The sequence below is a fragment of the Branchiostoma lanceolatum genome, chromosome 2 (assembly GCF_035083965.1).
Source record: "Branchiostoma lanceolatum isolate klBraLanc5 chromosome 2, klBraLanc5.hap2, whole genome shotgun sequence".
NCBI lineage: Eukaryota > Metazoa > Chordata > Leptocardii > Amphioxiformes > Branchiostomatidae > Branchiostoma > Branchiostoma lanceolatum.
The window spans coordinates 14,988,635-15,002,689 of record NC_089723.1 but is presented as its reverse complement, the minus strand read 5'-3'; the positions used below and the strand labels follow the sequence as shown (position 1 = coordinate 15,002,689).

The 14,055-nt window shown below is 39.5% G+C and overlaps 2 protein-coding genes across 3 annotated transcripts in view; one reads left to right on the top strand and one right to left on the bottom strand.

Moving 5' to 3' along the window:
- Positions 1 to 14,055, bottom strand: part of LOC136427556 (serine/threonine-protein kinase ATR-like) — a 67,817-nt gene that overhangs the window by 42,727 nt on the left and 11,035 nt on the right. For both annotated transcript variants that reach the window (XM_066416515.1, XM_066416514.1), the window contains exons 6-9: positions 4,974 to 5,060; positions 4,058 to 4,102; positions 3,438 to 3,530; positions 2,677 to 2,778 (exon numbers count right to left, since the gene is read on the bottom strand). In XM_066416515.1, the coding sequence (XP_066272612.1) occupies positions 2,677 to 2,778; positions 3,438 to 3,530; positions 4,058 to 4,102; positions 4,974 to 5,060 (327 nt within the window). The remainder of the gene's footprint in view (positions 1 to 2,676; positions 2,779 to 3,437; positions 3,531 to 4,057; positions 4,103 to 4,973; positions 5,061 to 14,055) is intronic.
- Positions 5,860 to 11,352, top strand: LOC136426414 (neutral cholesterol ester hydrolase 1-like). The gene is made up of 5 exons (XM_066415079.1): positions 5,860 to 6,003; positions 6,504 to 6,735; positions 9,108 to 9,171; positions 9,617 to 9,703; positions 10,086 to 11,352. Exons 1-5 carry the CDS (start codon positions 5,860 to 5,862, stop codon positions 10,756 to 10,758), a joined length of 1,200 nt encoding a protein of 399 aa, XP_066271176.1. The 3' UTR covers positions 10,759 to 11,352.

Sequence of the window (14,055 nt, the reverse complement as noted above, 5' to 3'; positions counted from 1 at the left end):
ATAGTCAATGAACATCATTCAGCACCAAGGACAGCCACAAGTGGTGAAACACAGCATACATGAATGTGACAGCTATAGTCAATGAACATCATTCAGCACCAAGGACAGCCACAAGTGGTGAAACACAGCATACATGGATGTGACAGCAATAGTCAATGAACATCATTAAGCACCAAGGGCAGCTACAAGTGGTGAGACACAGTAAAAATGAATGTGACTGTAATAGTCAATGAACATCATTCAGCACCAAGGACAGCCACAAGTGGTGAAACACAGCAAACATGGATGTGACAGCAACAATCAATAAACATCAATCAGCACCAAGGACAGCCACAAGTGGTGAAACACAGCATACATGAATGCGACAGCTATAGTCAATGAACATCATTCAGCACCAAGGACAGCAACAAGTTGAGAAACACAGCATTCATGAATGTGACAGCAATAGTCAATGAACATTGTTCAGCAGCAAGGGCAGCCACAAGTGGTGAAACACAGCATACATGGATGTGACAGCAATAGTCAATAAACACTCTTTAGCACCAAGGACAGCCACAAGTGGTGAAACACAGCATACATGAATGTGACAGCAATAGTCAATGAACATCATTCAGTCCCAAGGACAGCCACAAGTGGTGAAACACAGCATACATGAATGTGACAGCAATAGTCAATGAACCTCATTCAGAACCAATGACAGCCACAAGTGGTGAAACACAGCATACATGGATGTGACAGCAGTATTCAATGAACATCAATCAGCACCAAGGACAGCCACAAGTGGTGAAACACAGCATACATGAATGTGACAGCAATAGTCAATGAACATCATTCAGAACCAATGACAGCCACAAGTGGTGAAACACAGCATACATGGATGTGACAGCAGTATTCAATGAACATCAATCAGCACCAAGGACAGCCACAAGTGGTGAAACACAGCATACATGAATGTGACAGCAGTGGTCAATGAACATCATTCAGCACCAAGGACAGCCACAAGTGGTGAAACACAGCAAACATCAATGTGACAGCAATAGTCAATGAACATCATTCAGCACCAAGGACAGCCATACGTGGCGAAACACAGCAAACATGAATGTGACAGCAATAGTCAATGAACATCATTCAGCACCAAGGACAGCCACAAGTGGTGAAACACAGCAAACATGAATGTGACAGCAATAGTCAATGAACATCATTCAGCACCAAGGACAGCCACAAGTGGTGAAACACAGCAAACATGAAGGTGACAGCAATAGTCAATGAACATCATTCAGCACCAAGGACAGCCACAAGTGGTGAAACACAGCATACATGAATGTGACAGCAGTGGTCAATGAACATCATTCAGCACCAAGAACAGCCACAAGTGGTGAAACTCAGCAAACATGAATGTGACAGTAATAGTCAATGAACATCATTCAGCACCAAGGACAGCCACAAGTGGTGAAACACAGCAAACATGAAGGTGAAAGCAATAGTCAATGAACATCATTCAGCACCAAGGACAGCCACAAGTGGTGAAACACAGCAAACATGAATGTGACAGTAATAGTCTATTAACATCATTCAGCACCAAGGACAACCACGAGTAATAAAACACAGCAAACATGAATGTGACAGCAATAGTCAATGAACATCATTCAGCACCAAGGACAGCCACAAGTGGTGAAACACAGCAAACATGAATGTGACAGCAATAGTCAATAAAAATCATTCAGCACCAAGGACAGCCACAAGTGGTGAAACACAGCAAACATGAATGTGACAGCAATAGTCAATGAACATCATTCAGCACCAAGGACAGCCACAAGTGGTGAAACACAGCAAACATGAATGTGACAGCAATAGTCAATAAAAATCATTCAGCACCAAGGACAGCCACAAGTGGTGAAACACAGCAAACATGAATGTGACAGCAATAGTCAATAAAAATCATTCAGCACCAATGACAGCCACAAGTGGTGAAACACAGCAAACATGAATGTGACAGCAATAGTCAATAAAAATCATTCAGCACCAAGGACAGCCACAAGTGGTGAAACACAGCATACATGGATGTGACAGCAATAGTCAATAAAAATCATTCAGCACCAAGGACAGCCACAAGTGGTGAAACACAGCAAACATGAATGTGACAGCAATAGTCAATAAAAATCATTCAGCACCAATGACAGCCACAAGTGGTGAAACACAGCATACATGAATGTGACAGCTGCAGTAAATGAACATCATTCAGTACCAAGGACAGCCAAAAGTGGTGAAACACAGCATACATGGATGTGACAGCAATAGTCAACAAACATCATTCAGCACCAAGGACAGCCAAAAGTGGTGAAACACAGCATACATGGATGTGACAGCAATAGTCAACAAACATCTTTCAGCACCAAGGACAGCCATAAGTGGTGAAACACAGCAAACATGAATGGGACAGCAATAGTCAATGAACATCATTCAGCACCAAGGACGGTGAAATACAGCATACATCAATGTGACAGCAATAGTCAATGAACATCATTCAGCACCAAGAACAGCCACAAGTGGTAATACAATACCTAATTGTTATGTGGATTTAAACTATGCTATTTAACAGTGTAGACAGATAGCAGTCTGTACTATCATAAGGGAATTGATCTGCTAAAGCAAGAATAAAAAATGTCAGCATCTGACCTGTACAAACTCGAGTGCCCTCTCCTTCTCCTCTGTCTTACAGTTACAGGCCAGGTAGCGGAAGATGTACTTAAAGTTGTTGATCAGCAGGTCTTGTCGGTTCTGTTGATGGAAAAATGTCTTGATCAAATAAGTCTTGAATTATTTCATTAAGGATTTGTATCAGTTTTGGAACAGAAGACAAAATTAAGTCAACAAGCATGCAGTCAATCAGTCTACAGTACATATAGCTGATACAACCTTTTCTAGCCTCATACACAATTATTCATTTTACAATAATAATTGTCAAACTTTCAGTGTTTTCATTTGGACTTCTCGTAACAAGGCCCTCTCTCAATGCAGCAATTCGGACAATTCTCTAATTTTTTTTTTTTTTTTTTTTTTGGCGTCGGCGTGGCATAACGGTTAGAGCATTGGACTCAGAACCAATAGGTCACGGGTTTGACTCTCACCATGCCCGGACGTTGTGCCCCTGGGAAAGGCACTTTACTCAACCTTACCTTACGGTGGAGTGACGCCCACCGAGCCACTTAGGCCAATATGTCAAAATGTGTCCCAAAAACACACTACAGATTTGGTGTGCCAATGTGCCAACATCTGCATATTGACATCCACCAAGAACCGTTAAATCTCTCTCTCTCTAATACTTTTACAACTAAATCAATCTAAATTTTGAAAGGGAAATAAAAAGCATAATGACTGGTGGAGCCAGGAATAGAAGTAGAGAAATAGAACTAGTTTTGTGTTGGAGAAAAGCGTACCATTTCCAGCTCCTTGGCGATGAGTCTGATGATGGCGGAGGTTTCAGGACAGGCCTTGTGAACCAGCTGTGGCAGGAGGGGCTGGAGACACATCTGTGATAGGGATATGGTATATAGGGTTAAGGTAAGACCCGTTTTAATTGGTGACGGTATACCGTCACATGTCGCTTCGCTACCAGTGACAGTTGTCTATAGACAGGAGGCCACCTATGGCGCAGGATATTATAGTCGCGGCCGCGATTCAAAATGGCGGAAGAGCCGCTTATTTTCGTCTTGCAGCAGTTCATATTTTGAATGTTTGCTACCCGCAAATACCATAAACCCCTTCATGAGTTAATCTCTTATTCTAACTAAATCAGCCCTTGCAGTTAAAAAGAGGGATCTGCCAATTTGAAAGGAATTTTGCTGTGGTACCATAGAAAGCTACTAGGGGAACCATAATCAAACTTGCCCTTCAAATTGTGGATATCTACCTACATACATGTCATACAGATTCATTTTCAGCTTCTGGAGTTATGCTGTCCACAAATAAACAAACAAACAAACAAACACACCCACAAACAAACGAGACCAAAATATAACCTTGTTGGTAAAGTTAAAAATCTAAACATTGTACTTACGGACAAAAATCTCCGAACATCATCACATCCAAAGACACTGGCCACCTACAATAGACAAAAAAATATGATTACTTCATATGGTCAAGACCCATGTGATAAAATATAACATTCAAAGCCATCATGTTGCTCACTAAAATTCAAAGTGAGCAATATGATAGCCAAAAATTATGTACATGTGGTGCACTTGAATTTCTGACAGTGACAAAAAATGTAAGTCTCATGTCACTGTTGTGTGCTTTTCCAGAGGGCTATCCTGTCTAGCCAATATTAAACCTCAACACAAAAAGTTCTGAAATCTAAGTCAATCATATTTCTGTTATTACTTATTCAATTGTGCAGTATTATGTGTTCCATGAACACTCATTTATTACCCTTAACAGTCATATTATATTTATCATGATCCTATATTCAAAGGTAGTACACAGGACTATGAGAGTGTGTCACAAAATAAAAACACCAAATTTTCCCTGCCAGCCAACATAATGTCTGACAATGGCAGGGAAATCTGGGCACTTTTGAGACCCACCCATGATATTACTCATGGTAATACGGACAAAATATTGCAAAAATGTGCTATCATAAGAAATAAGGCACCATAAGGAAAATATGTCAGGCTTTTCATTGATGTAACACATTATGCCAATCATTAAAAACAACAGAGGGTGTTGTAGGGAAATTTCAGCACTATTTTCCCATGACCTTCTCACAAAAATTAACAAGTAGCCCTGCCATGAAGGTATGTTAATAACAAACTGAAAATCATTGCAAAGGGGAATAAAAACTAAGCTTTTCATTCAATTTCAATGGTACATAATACATTGAAACTGATAAATTATCAAAGGAAATGTGATCAACCAAAATTAAGTTCCTGAATCTTTTGTGTTCAGTTTATTTTCTCCCCCTGGCAGTGACTTACCTCACTCAAAATACCAGCAGGATTTTTCAGTCTACATGAAGAACTGCCGCCAGAACTCTGGGAGTCATGCAGAACTTCAGACAACCACTGGAAATACAGCAGAAAAAAATGTATCAAATATGTCTGACTAAATAAACAAATACAGTAAATATTTCAATTTTCATACTTTATTACAGTAAAAACTGTAGTTCTTGATTTATGAACTGTAACTTAATTTTAGCTGATTTAACGGTCACTTGTAAACCGCTAAAATTTTTTCATCACTAATATTTGATTACTAGTATTTGAGACAGTAATGTTTGTTCAAACTGTTAAAATCAAGTGCTGTGACCTACTCCATTTTCCCCAACCGCTATATTTTCCTGCCGCTATATTTAAGTGATTTACAGTAGTTGAATACACATTCAAATAACTTTATTCCCTCAGTTCATTTTACACGCCTTTGTGTCATACCTGAAATTATCAAACAAAGAACACGTTAAACTAGAGTTCCACAATCCCATACCTTTGCAAAATGATTTTAGCCTTTTTGAGTGACATATCATAAATGAATATCATTGATTATGCAAATGTGGTGTAGCTGGTGTGTTACCTCGATGGGCGGTTATACCGGCTACATAGACACAGATACAGAAATAAGGTCCTCATTTGCATAAATTGTCACTCGATCATCTTCTTTAGTGACTTTACCCAAATAAAACAAGACAGTACAATGTATGAAACTCTAATCTTAGCAAAGAAGGCTATTGCAGCATTTCCGCATACATTATTCAAATGAGGCCCACATTCTAGCTAGGCTCCTCCCATATGACACGGTTCAGACTCGACTGTAGGACACGTTTTACACAGTAGCAAGTCTTGAGGTGAAATCTATTAGTCCTTAAAGATGGTGTGGGTGGAGGTTGCCATAGCGATGAGTGCTCTGGGTGTTCTGGCGTACTGGAGGTACACACCTGTCCCACCTGAAGGCATCTCCGACAGGGAGAGTCGGAAAGGGAAGCTTCGCATGAAGAAGATTCTAGTGGACCTCGTGAGTTACCTTGTTTTCATTTCCATTGGAATACTGTAAATGCAGAAATGTTCATGGTGGTTTTATGTTCACAGTTTTCGGGGCGACCATTTCACAACAAACTTACAACCACCACAAAACCGTTTATCCAATACTGCAGCAGTATGTGACTTAAGAGCACTGCCGGGAAGTTAAAACCACCGCAAACACACCATTTTCCCCTTAGCGCGAAATTAAAACCCCGCGAACTTAAATGCATTTTACAGTATAATGCTGTTATTACAAATTGTGTGTGTGGGGGGGTGTTTCACACAATCAGACTGCTCAAGGCATAACACACCAGGTTTGTAAGGTTTGATCCATTCGCACCAGGATAGGCCCCTGCTCTTATCAGTAAGATTTCTTTGGAATATTGAACCAGTACATAGTAATGTTGCAAAACAGGTTTGCACTAAGTCGAGCAAAGCTCGATCTAAACAAATTTAATTTCAAATAAAATCCATTTTTTTCTGTTTGCACAGGCATCAGTACTGGAGTTCCTAGATGTCACAACCGTCGTCCAATTTTTGCGAGCATCTCTGAAGTACATGTCCCCCCCAACCATGGCCGTTCCAGAGTCACTCCTGAAGGTCTCAGAGACGACCTTTGATGGAGTCAAGGTCATGGTGTTAGAGCCACTGTCTGCACAGAGGCAAAGTGCCGTCCCAGGACTCGTGTATTACCATGGCGGGGGTTTTTGCTCAGGCACTACAGGTAAGGCAGCAGTCTAAGTCCAGTCTACATTGTAGTTCCTGCATTAATATAGCAGCTTATAATGTTTTATTCTAATCTTAGGCCACACCAATTTAATTTCTTGGTTAACGGATTTTTATTTTTAGCACCAGATTTTAATATTAGCACCAAAAAAAAATCACGAAAACAGAAGGCTGGGGTGAGAACTTGCACCTGACTCTGTTCACACCCCGAAACTGTGTGCACCAAAGCAAAAACATTCCTCTGAGATTCTGTTTTCATGTTGTTTTTCAAATCTAGCATTAATTTTTTTTTAATCCCGTTAAGCAAGGAAATGAATTGGTGTGGCCTTAACACTGTGTTACAAAAAGTTTGAAAACTTGATTTCAGTCGATAATATCTCTGTTGTTGGTTAATATCATTGCATCATATATAATTTGAAAGCTTGTTTATCGTCCTTTACCATGGCACCCCATTTGCCACAATCATGGGTCGCCCACTAGGGCTACACATGTGAGCTAGTCTTGAGAAAAAAGTTCCCAAATTTCCCATGATCAATTGTTTTTTTAAATGATGGGCAGTGTGTTTCATATGAAGGGTTCATCGAAAGATGACAACAGGGGCATTCTGACCATGGGCTCCCTTAGCCTGAGGAACAAAGCTTCACCTCTCAGTCTATGGTGGTAGTAAATTCTTCTGATCAGAATTCCGGTCCTTTTGTAAATACATGTATATTTAATTTGTCAAGGTTGATTTAGTTGGAATTATTATTAATCAGTTTATTATGTTTATAATTTATGGTAATCATTATGTTTGAGTTTCCTCAATTGTATTTACATTATGCTCAGTTTACTTAAGTTACCTATATTCGTAATTTATGATTACTTTGAGTTTCCTCATTTGTATTTATATTATGCTTCAGTATTTGTATTTACATATATTATGCTCAGTTTATTTGAGTTACCTATATTCGTAATTTACGATTACTTCTGGTTTTTCGTCCACTACATCCAGCTTATGTTTTCACTTATGTTGACCTCTGACCTCCCTCGTTCATCTCTCGTTTACTTTGATTTCACAACATTTGTTTTGTCGAATTCTTAGTTAACCAATTGTATAGTTTTCGTTTCATTTTATTTATTTGTATTGGGACTCCAGGAAGAATAGTGCATATTGTATATCACTAATGGAGATCTAAATAAAACAAACAAACAAAAAGCAGATTTTTTGATTGACCAGGGATGCTGTACCAGGTCACAAGTGGCCACAGTCTTCAACTGTGCCCTGTCTGTCACTGTGGTTTGCCTTAGAATGGCCCATTTTAACTCAAAATTCTCTAAAACTCCGCACTGTGGCAGGGGCCCCTCCACTTCGTTGCTCTGCTCCCTTGCAATTGTTGCAATTTTTTTCCAGAAAAACCCTTGCATATAATTGGACCGCATGTCTATGGTCCTTTAAAATAATACCCCCAAAAAATAAAACAACAACAACCAACCAATGCAAATTCTTTCGCTTACTTCTCAACCTATCCCCATTACCACCCCCAGATCCCTTTCTGTCTCTACACTCCTGACTCCGCCCCAGTAAGAAAGCTGTATTTCTCTCTATATATTCCAGGCCTTATTCTTATACCCATGCCTCTCAGTAGTGGTGTGGATCTAAACCCGAGTTTAGGTTTAGGTTCGGACTCGAGTCCAGAGGTTTAGGTTCAGGTCCGGACTTGAAAGTCCAGACCTGAACAATAATTTTGGAATATTTTTTCGTGTTACATGTAAAATTGCATATTGGCAGATATTTTACATGTAATTGAAAACTATATATACGGAATTATATACAGTCAGTAATTAACACAAAAGTTCAGTTATAAACACAAAAACAGCAATGTTTTAATATTTTTCTAGTGCAAATTTCACGATTTAAGGAAGGTTTAAGATGGTTTAAAACAAAAAGGAGTGTATGAGTGAGAGAATTTTTTTTCAAGTCTGGACTTGTTTCAAGACGTTTAGGTTTTTTTGGACTTGAACCTAAACGTTTTACAAGTCCGGAACCGGTCCGGCCGGACCGATCCGCACCACTACCTCTCAGGGATGTTAGCATAATCTCCACTATCACCTGGGCTAAAAAAGGTGCTTAGATTGCACCTGGCTTTAGCGTGCAGGCCAGGTGTGGCATTCTAAATATTAGCAAGTGTGGCACTGTTGTAAAGGGTAATAAACAGGCTTTGCAATATGATATATAACACTGACAACAGTATTGATAAAAAACAACAGAGATATGATCAGTTAAACGGAAGTTTCCAAAATTTTGTGTTCTTTCTATATCACATCATTAAATACCACTGAAGTTGACAGAATTACCAATGCCTGCTTTTATTGTTCTGTTGTATATTGTAGCTGGATGCTTCCCCATTACATCACATCTTGCTTTAGAGCTGGGCATAGTGGTCATTGTAGTCGAGTAAGTTATCTTTTTTTTCAAACTATACTTTTAATGTATAAAATTCAAGGTCCACTACTATTATGATCATTATAGTACTAGGCATATAATAGTTAATATATACATTGTCACATAGTTTAATCAAGTGCCGTAAGGCCCCTAAATGCCTTTAAGTTTGCATGGTTTTTATTTCACGGTAGAGTTCGGAGTGCAGTGTTCGCGGTGGTTTTAAGTTTGTGTTTGAAACTGTAGCGCTACAGTCATAGATGGGAAAAATGTTTTGCGTTGGTTATAAGTTCAAACTGCGAGCATAAAACCACCGCGAACATTTCTGCATTTACAGTAATTTAAAAATTCTGTGACAAAAACAAATTTGGACGGTGGTAAAATCTTGGCAGTGAGAGGATCCATCCTTGGGGCTCTAGGAAATCACAGTACATAAAGTAACAAGTTTATCTCCTTGCAGCTACCGTCTTGCACCGGAGCACAAGTTCCCGGCAGGCCTGAACGACTGCGTGACGGCAACCAAGTATTTCCTTCGACATGCCCGCAGGTGAGTTGTCCTGACGTCTGAAGACCAAATCTAATAGCATCGGTCACATCAATTTCGGAATGTCGATTTCCAATGTTGAAATCCCAGTATTTTTCAATGTCCTAGTATGCCAATTGAAAGCAAATTCCAAAGTCAAAGAAGAAGATGTGAAAGCTCAAAAATGAAGAATGAATCATTCGGTAGACCGTACTCTATGTGTTTATTCATTTGTTCAACCTTCCAGATCATTTTGATTTCATAATGAAGGCAATTCTTTTTGCCAAACTTTTTTGTTATTCGCAGTTTTGGGATTCCCTGAGGATGTCGTCCATACATCAAATCAACATGGCCTAAGATAAATTCCAATTTTTATTATCCTGTGACATTATTATGTTTACTCCAGGTACAACGTGGACCCCTTCCGTATCGGGATCGCTGGCGACAGTGCCGGGGGAAATTTTGCTGCGGTGGTTGCGCTCAAACTGGCGCGGGAAAAACAGGAGCCTGCTCTGAAACTCCAGGTCCTCCTGAACCCCGTAACACAGCTCCTCATGTTCACCGCGTCTGCCTACAAGTACGGACCGAGTGAAGTTCGGTCTATATGGCAGGCCTACTTCACCTCTGTCTATCTGTATGGCAACAGGTCGAAGGTAAACCTTGTACATGCGGATCTTAACCCAGCGAAGCTTGAGGGTACCCACTACTTGAACTTCGTTGATCCGTCGTTAGTGGACTCGACCATCCCCCCTCTACCTCCAGGAAGACGCGTAAGGAGGGAAGACGTAGCGGCAGGCGAGGAGGAACTCGAGATGGTTCTGAACCCAGACGTCTCACCTCTCCTTGCGGAAGAAGATGACATGAAGGATCTCCCACCAACGTTCATCTCAGCCATGGAGTTTGACGTTTTCCGAGATGATGCCATCTTTTACGCCAAGCGTCTTGAGAAAGCCGGGGTAGAGGTGAAGATGTTACATTACAAGAACGGCTACCACGGTCAGATCGGAGACTTCAAGTGGTCTGAGACAGCCAGGGGGATGATGGGAGACGTCTTGTTCTACCTGAAGGAGAACCTGTGACACTAGTGTCTTGAAGTTCTCTCTCGTTCCCTGGCTTTTTAAGAAATGCTAACTACATTGTATAAGCCTGAAGTGGCCATAGCTAAATTATACTAATAGTGATAGCTGAATTTGCATATCAGTAGACAACTGGTACAACGTAATTAGACTGTCAGTCCCTATGGTATCTTATTAAATCCAGAATTAGAATTCATTCACATCATGCATGAAGAAATACAATGTGTCAGTAGCATTGAGTGTATTCATCTTCCATGTTGACCTCATACATTTGCCAAGTAATTTTTGTCTCATCACAATGCTATCAACAACTATGGAAATCACTTAATTTGCATGACAAATGACTTCAAATGCTCACTTCTACATAACTTGCAAGTTTCACAAACATAAAATTATCATTCCTTTACCTCTGTGAAGGAGGGTTTCTCCCAATTGCAAGTGGGGTACTGCTTCCTTCTGTGTTTGTGTGTTCACATCTATATATAACCAGGCCTCGAAATAGTGGGTGCATGTGCACCTGTGTGCACCCAAAATTGGAGCTGTGCACCTAATTTTTGACTGTGGGTGCACCAGTGCACCTAGATATTTTTGTAGGCTATAAGGCCACACCAATTTAATTTCTTGGTTAACGGATTTTTATTTTTAGCACCAGATTTTAATATTAGCACCAAAAAAAAATCACGAAAACAGAAGGCTGGGGTGAGAACTTGCACCTGACTCTGTTCACACCCCGAAACTGTGTGCACCAAAGCAAAAACATTCCTCTGAGATTCTGTTTTCATGTTGTTTTTCAAATCTAGCATTAATTTTTTTTTAATCCCGTTAAGCAAGGAAATGAATTGGTGTGGCCTAAGGTAAGGTTACTATGTAAACTAGTATACAGAATATTCTTGAAATGTAAGTATAATCTTGACTTTTAGACAGAATAGCTAAAATTGCCCTTCATTGAATGTATTCCACTTGATGTATCTAGTTAGCTATAGAATTACAGATTGTAGTTCTTAAGAGCATTAAACTTGGTTATTTTGTTTCGCTGACATCAGGGTGCGAAATACTTTTTTGAGCCAGGTTGCACGGTGTGCAACCTGGGTAGAAAGCTAGGTTGCCCGTCAGAATTTCAGGTTGCCCCACCTAAAATTCACTGATTTCTTGAAATTATATTTTGTAAGTACATAGTATTAGATAGCCTTTAACAATATAACTGGTGCTTAATTGTGTTTTTGTTTCAAAATAAAATTCAATGATATACAATGTAAATAAAACACCAAAACCCACAACAAACTTATACAATTCATGTGTAACACAGCTATTTTTTTAGTACAAATAAATCCTTTTTTCAACCCCCATAGACTTTTTGCTTTTTCTGCTCTAGGAAGAGTTACACTGCAATAGTTACACTGCAATAGGACTTGTACCTGCACATTATTCTCTTCCCTCACATAAAAGTTGCTACTGGGCATATTTTCAAAATCTAATAAAAGTACCCCCTGGAATAAAATTACCTATATTTTTAATTGAAAAATTCACAGGTGAGTTATTAATGGTATACATGTATGATAATCATAAGATAAATACAATAGTCTATGTCATTGTCCAGTTTTTATCTCACTGTCACAACATTTTAACAACTTTGTTTATTCTATAATCATTGTTGCCAAGTTAAGAATTTTTAAATCCCAGCTTATTATTAGTAAAGTGGCTCCATCTCCACTCTTGCAATTTTTTATTTTGCCCCCAAAAAAGCACTAGCAACATTTCGCCCATAGAAATACACAGCAACTCAAACACTGCCCTCTACCAGTTGTTGCCGGTACTGCAGATTACACGTCATTACTCTCGCGCAATCACGCGATATTCAGTGAGAGTCGATGAATTCAACATGGCGGCCAAGAGCCGAGCGCTAAGCCGCGCTCTCTTTCCGACGAATTTTGCGTTTCAGGCACAATAAAACAGGTTGACTATGGATGCAAACGAGTGAAAAAGTATCGGTAACTTTATTAACTTGTTTAGTTGGGGGTCGATTTATACGTTTGGTTTGAGAATTTACGAGACTGAGAGCGAGTGTGTGTGCACACCACATGGGTGTGTGAGCTTCCTTGGTCCATTATAATTTTCTACTTCGTCAAGTAATTGCCGCAAAATCGATTTCTCCGGCCCAAAATTTAGGTAGCGCACCGCGCAACCTGGGTTAAGAGATAAGTTGCGCCAACCAAAATATTGTTGCGCTGCGCAAGTGCGCAACCGGGTATTTCGCACCCTGGACATTCAACTTTATTTTACTGGTGCACCCAAAATTTTTTCTGTGCACCTAATTTTTTTGTCGGGTGCACCAGTGCACCTATTTCCAAAAATGAATTTCAAGCCCTGATAACTAAAGATCGTTTTGATCAATTTGTGTGAGTTTTGGCAATGTGCGTGATCATTATTTATGGTAGTTATTGAGGTCCTGATGTAAAATGGTGATTTTGGGCAACATATACTGATATAGCAGCTTTTTAGCTACTGCAGATTCTAAATAGTATCTTGAAGGTAGTACTCTTGTTGGCAGGGGCTAATTAGCTACTCTCCAAGCAGAGGTTAGGCTCAGGGTTACTAGTATCCTATATTAGGCATTCTTAATGACTGTTCTTGATAGCTATTATTTGAAATGTATGTATCATTTTTCAGTGGCATATATATAGCACGTGGGGAAGGGAACAACCATACAAATGTGATAATTTACTCACATCTGTCAAGCAGGTTTACTGAATCAATAAATTTCAAGAATCTTAACATCATCTTCAATTGGAAATTCTTTGCTTTTTAGGCAGGTATTCAGCTAAAAAACTTAATATCATATCAAGAAAAACAACTACTAGTAGTAATACATCAATCTAGTACACAGTAATTTACATCAAAGACAAAGTGTGTACCAGATTGTCAACTACCAATCAAAGTTCACCATATACTATGGCAACTGCATGAAGAATGCTACACTGCCTTCAGTTGGTTACCTTTTAGAGTTATGAGAAACTAGTGCCTGGTCATAGATGCAAAACATTTACTGTACAGTAAAGCTTCCAGAAAAGCTGCCAGGAGGCCAAAATTTCTGTCGCTTCTTTGTCAGCCTAAGATTTATCTACTTCAGTCTGCGATTTGCTGACCATACCATCTTCTGATTAAAAGATACAAAAACGGAGTTGCCGCTACATCACCATAACAAGCCGCCAGGGGGCCCAAAATCAAATCATTTTGAGGTCAAGAACAAGTCACGTACCAAATATGAAACACAGTCAGTCATGGCATTCTTGAATTATACTG

Coding starts and splice junctions, on each gene's coding strand:
- LOC136426414 (XM_066415079.1), top strand. CDS start 5,860: ATGGTGTGGGTGGAGGTTGCCATAGCGATGAGTGCTCTGGGTGTTCTG. Junction 6,736..9,107: donor TTTTTGCTCAGGCACTACAG/GTAAGGCAGCAG, acceptor TGTATATTGTAG/CTGGATGCTTCCCCATTACA. Junction 9,704..10,085: donor TTCCTTCGACATGCCCGCAG/GTGAGTTGTCCT, acceptor TGTTTACTCCAG/GTACAACGTGGACCCCTTCC.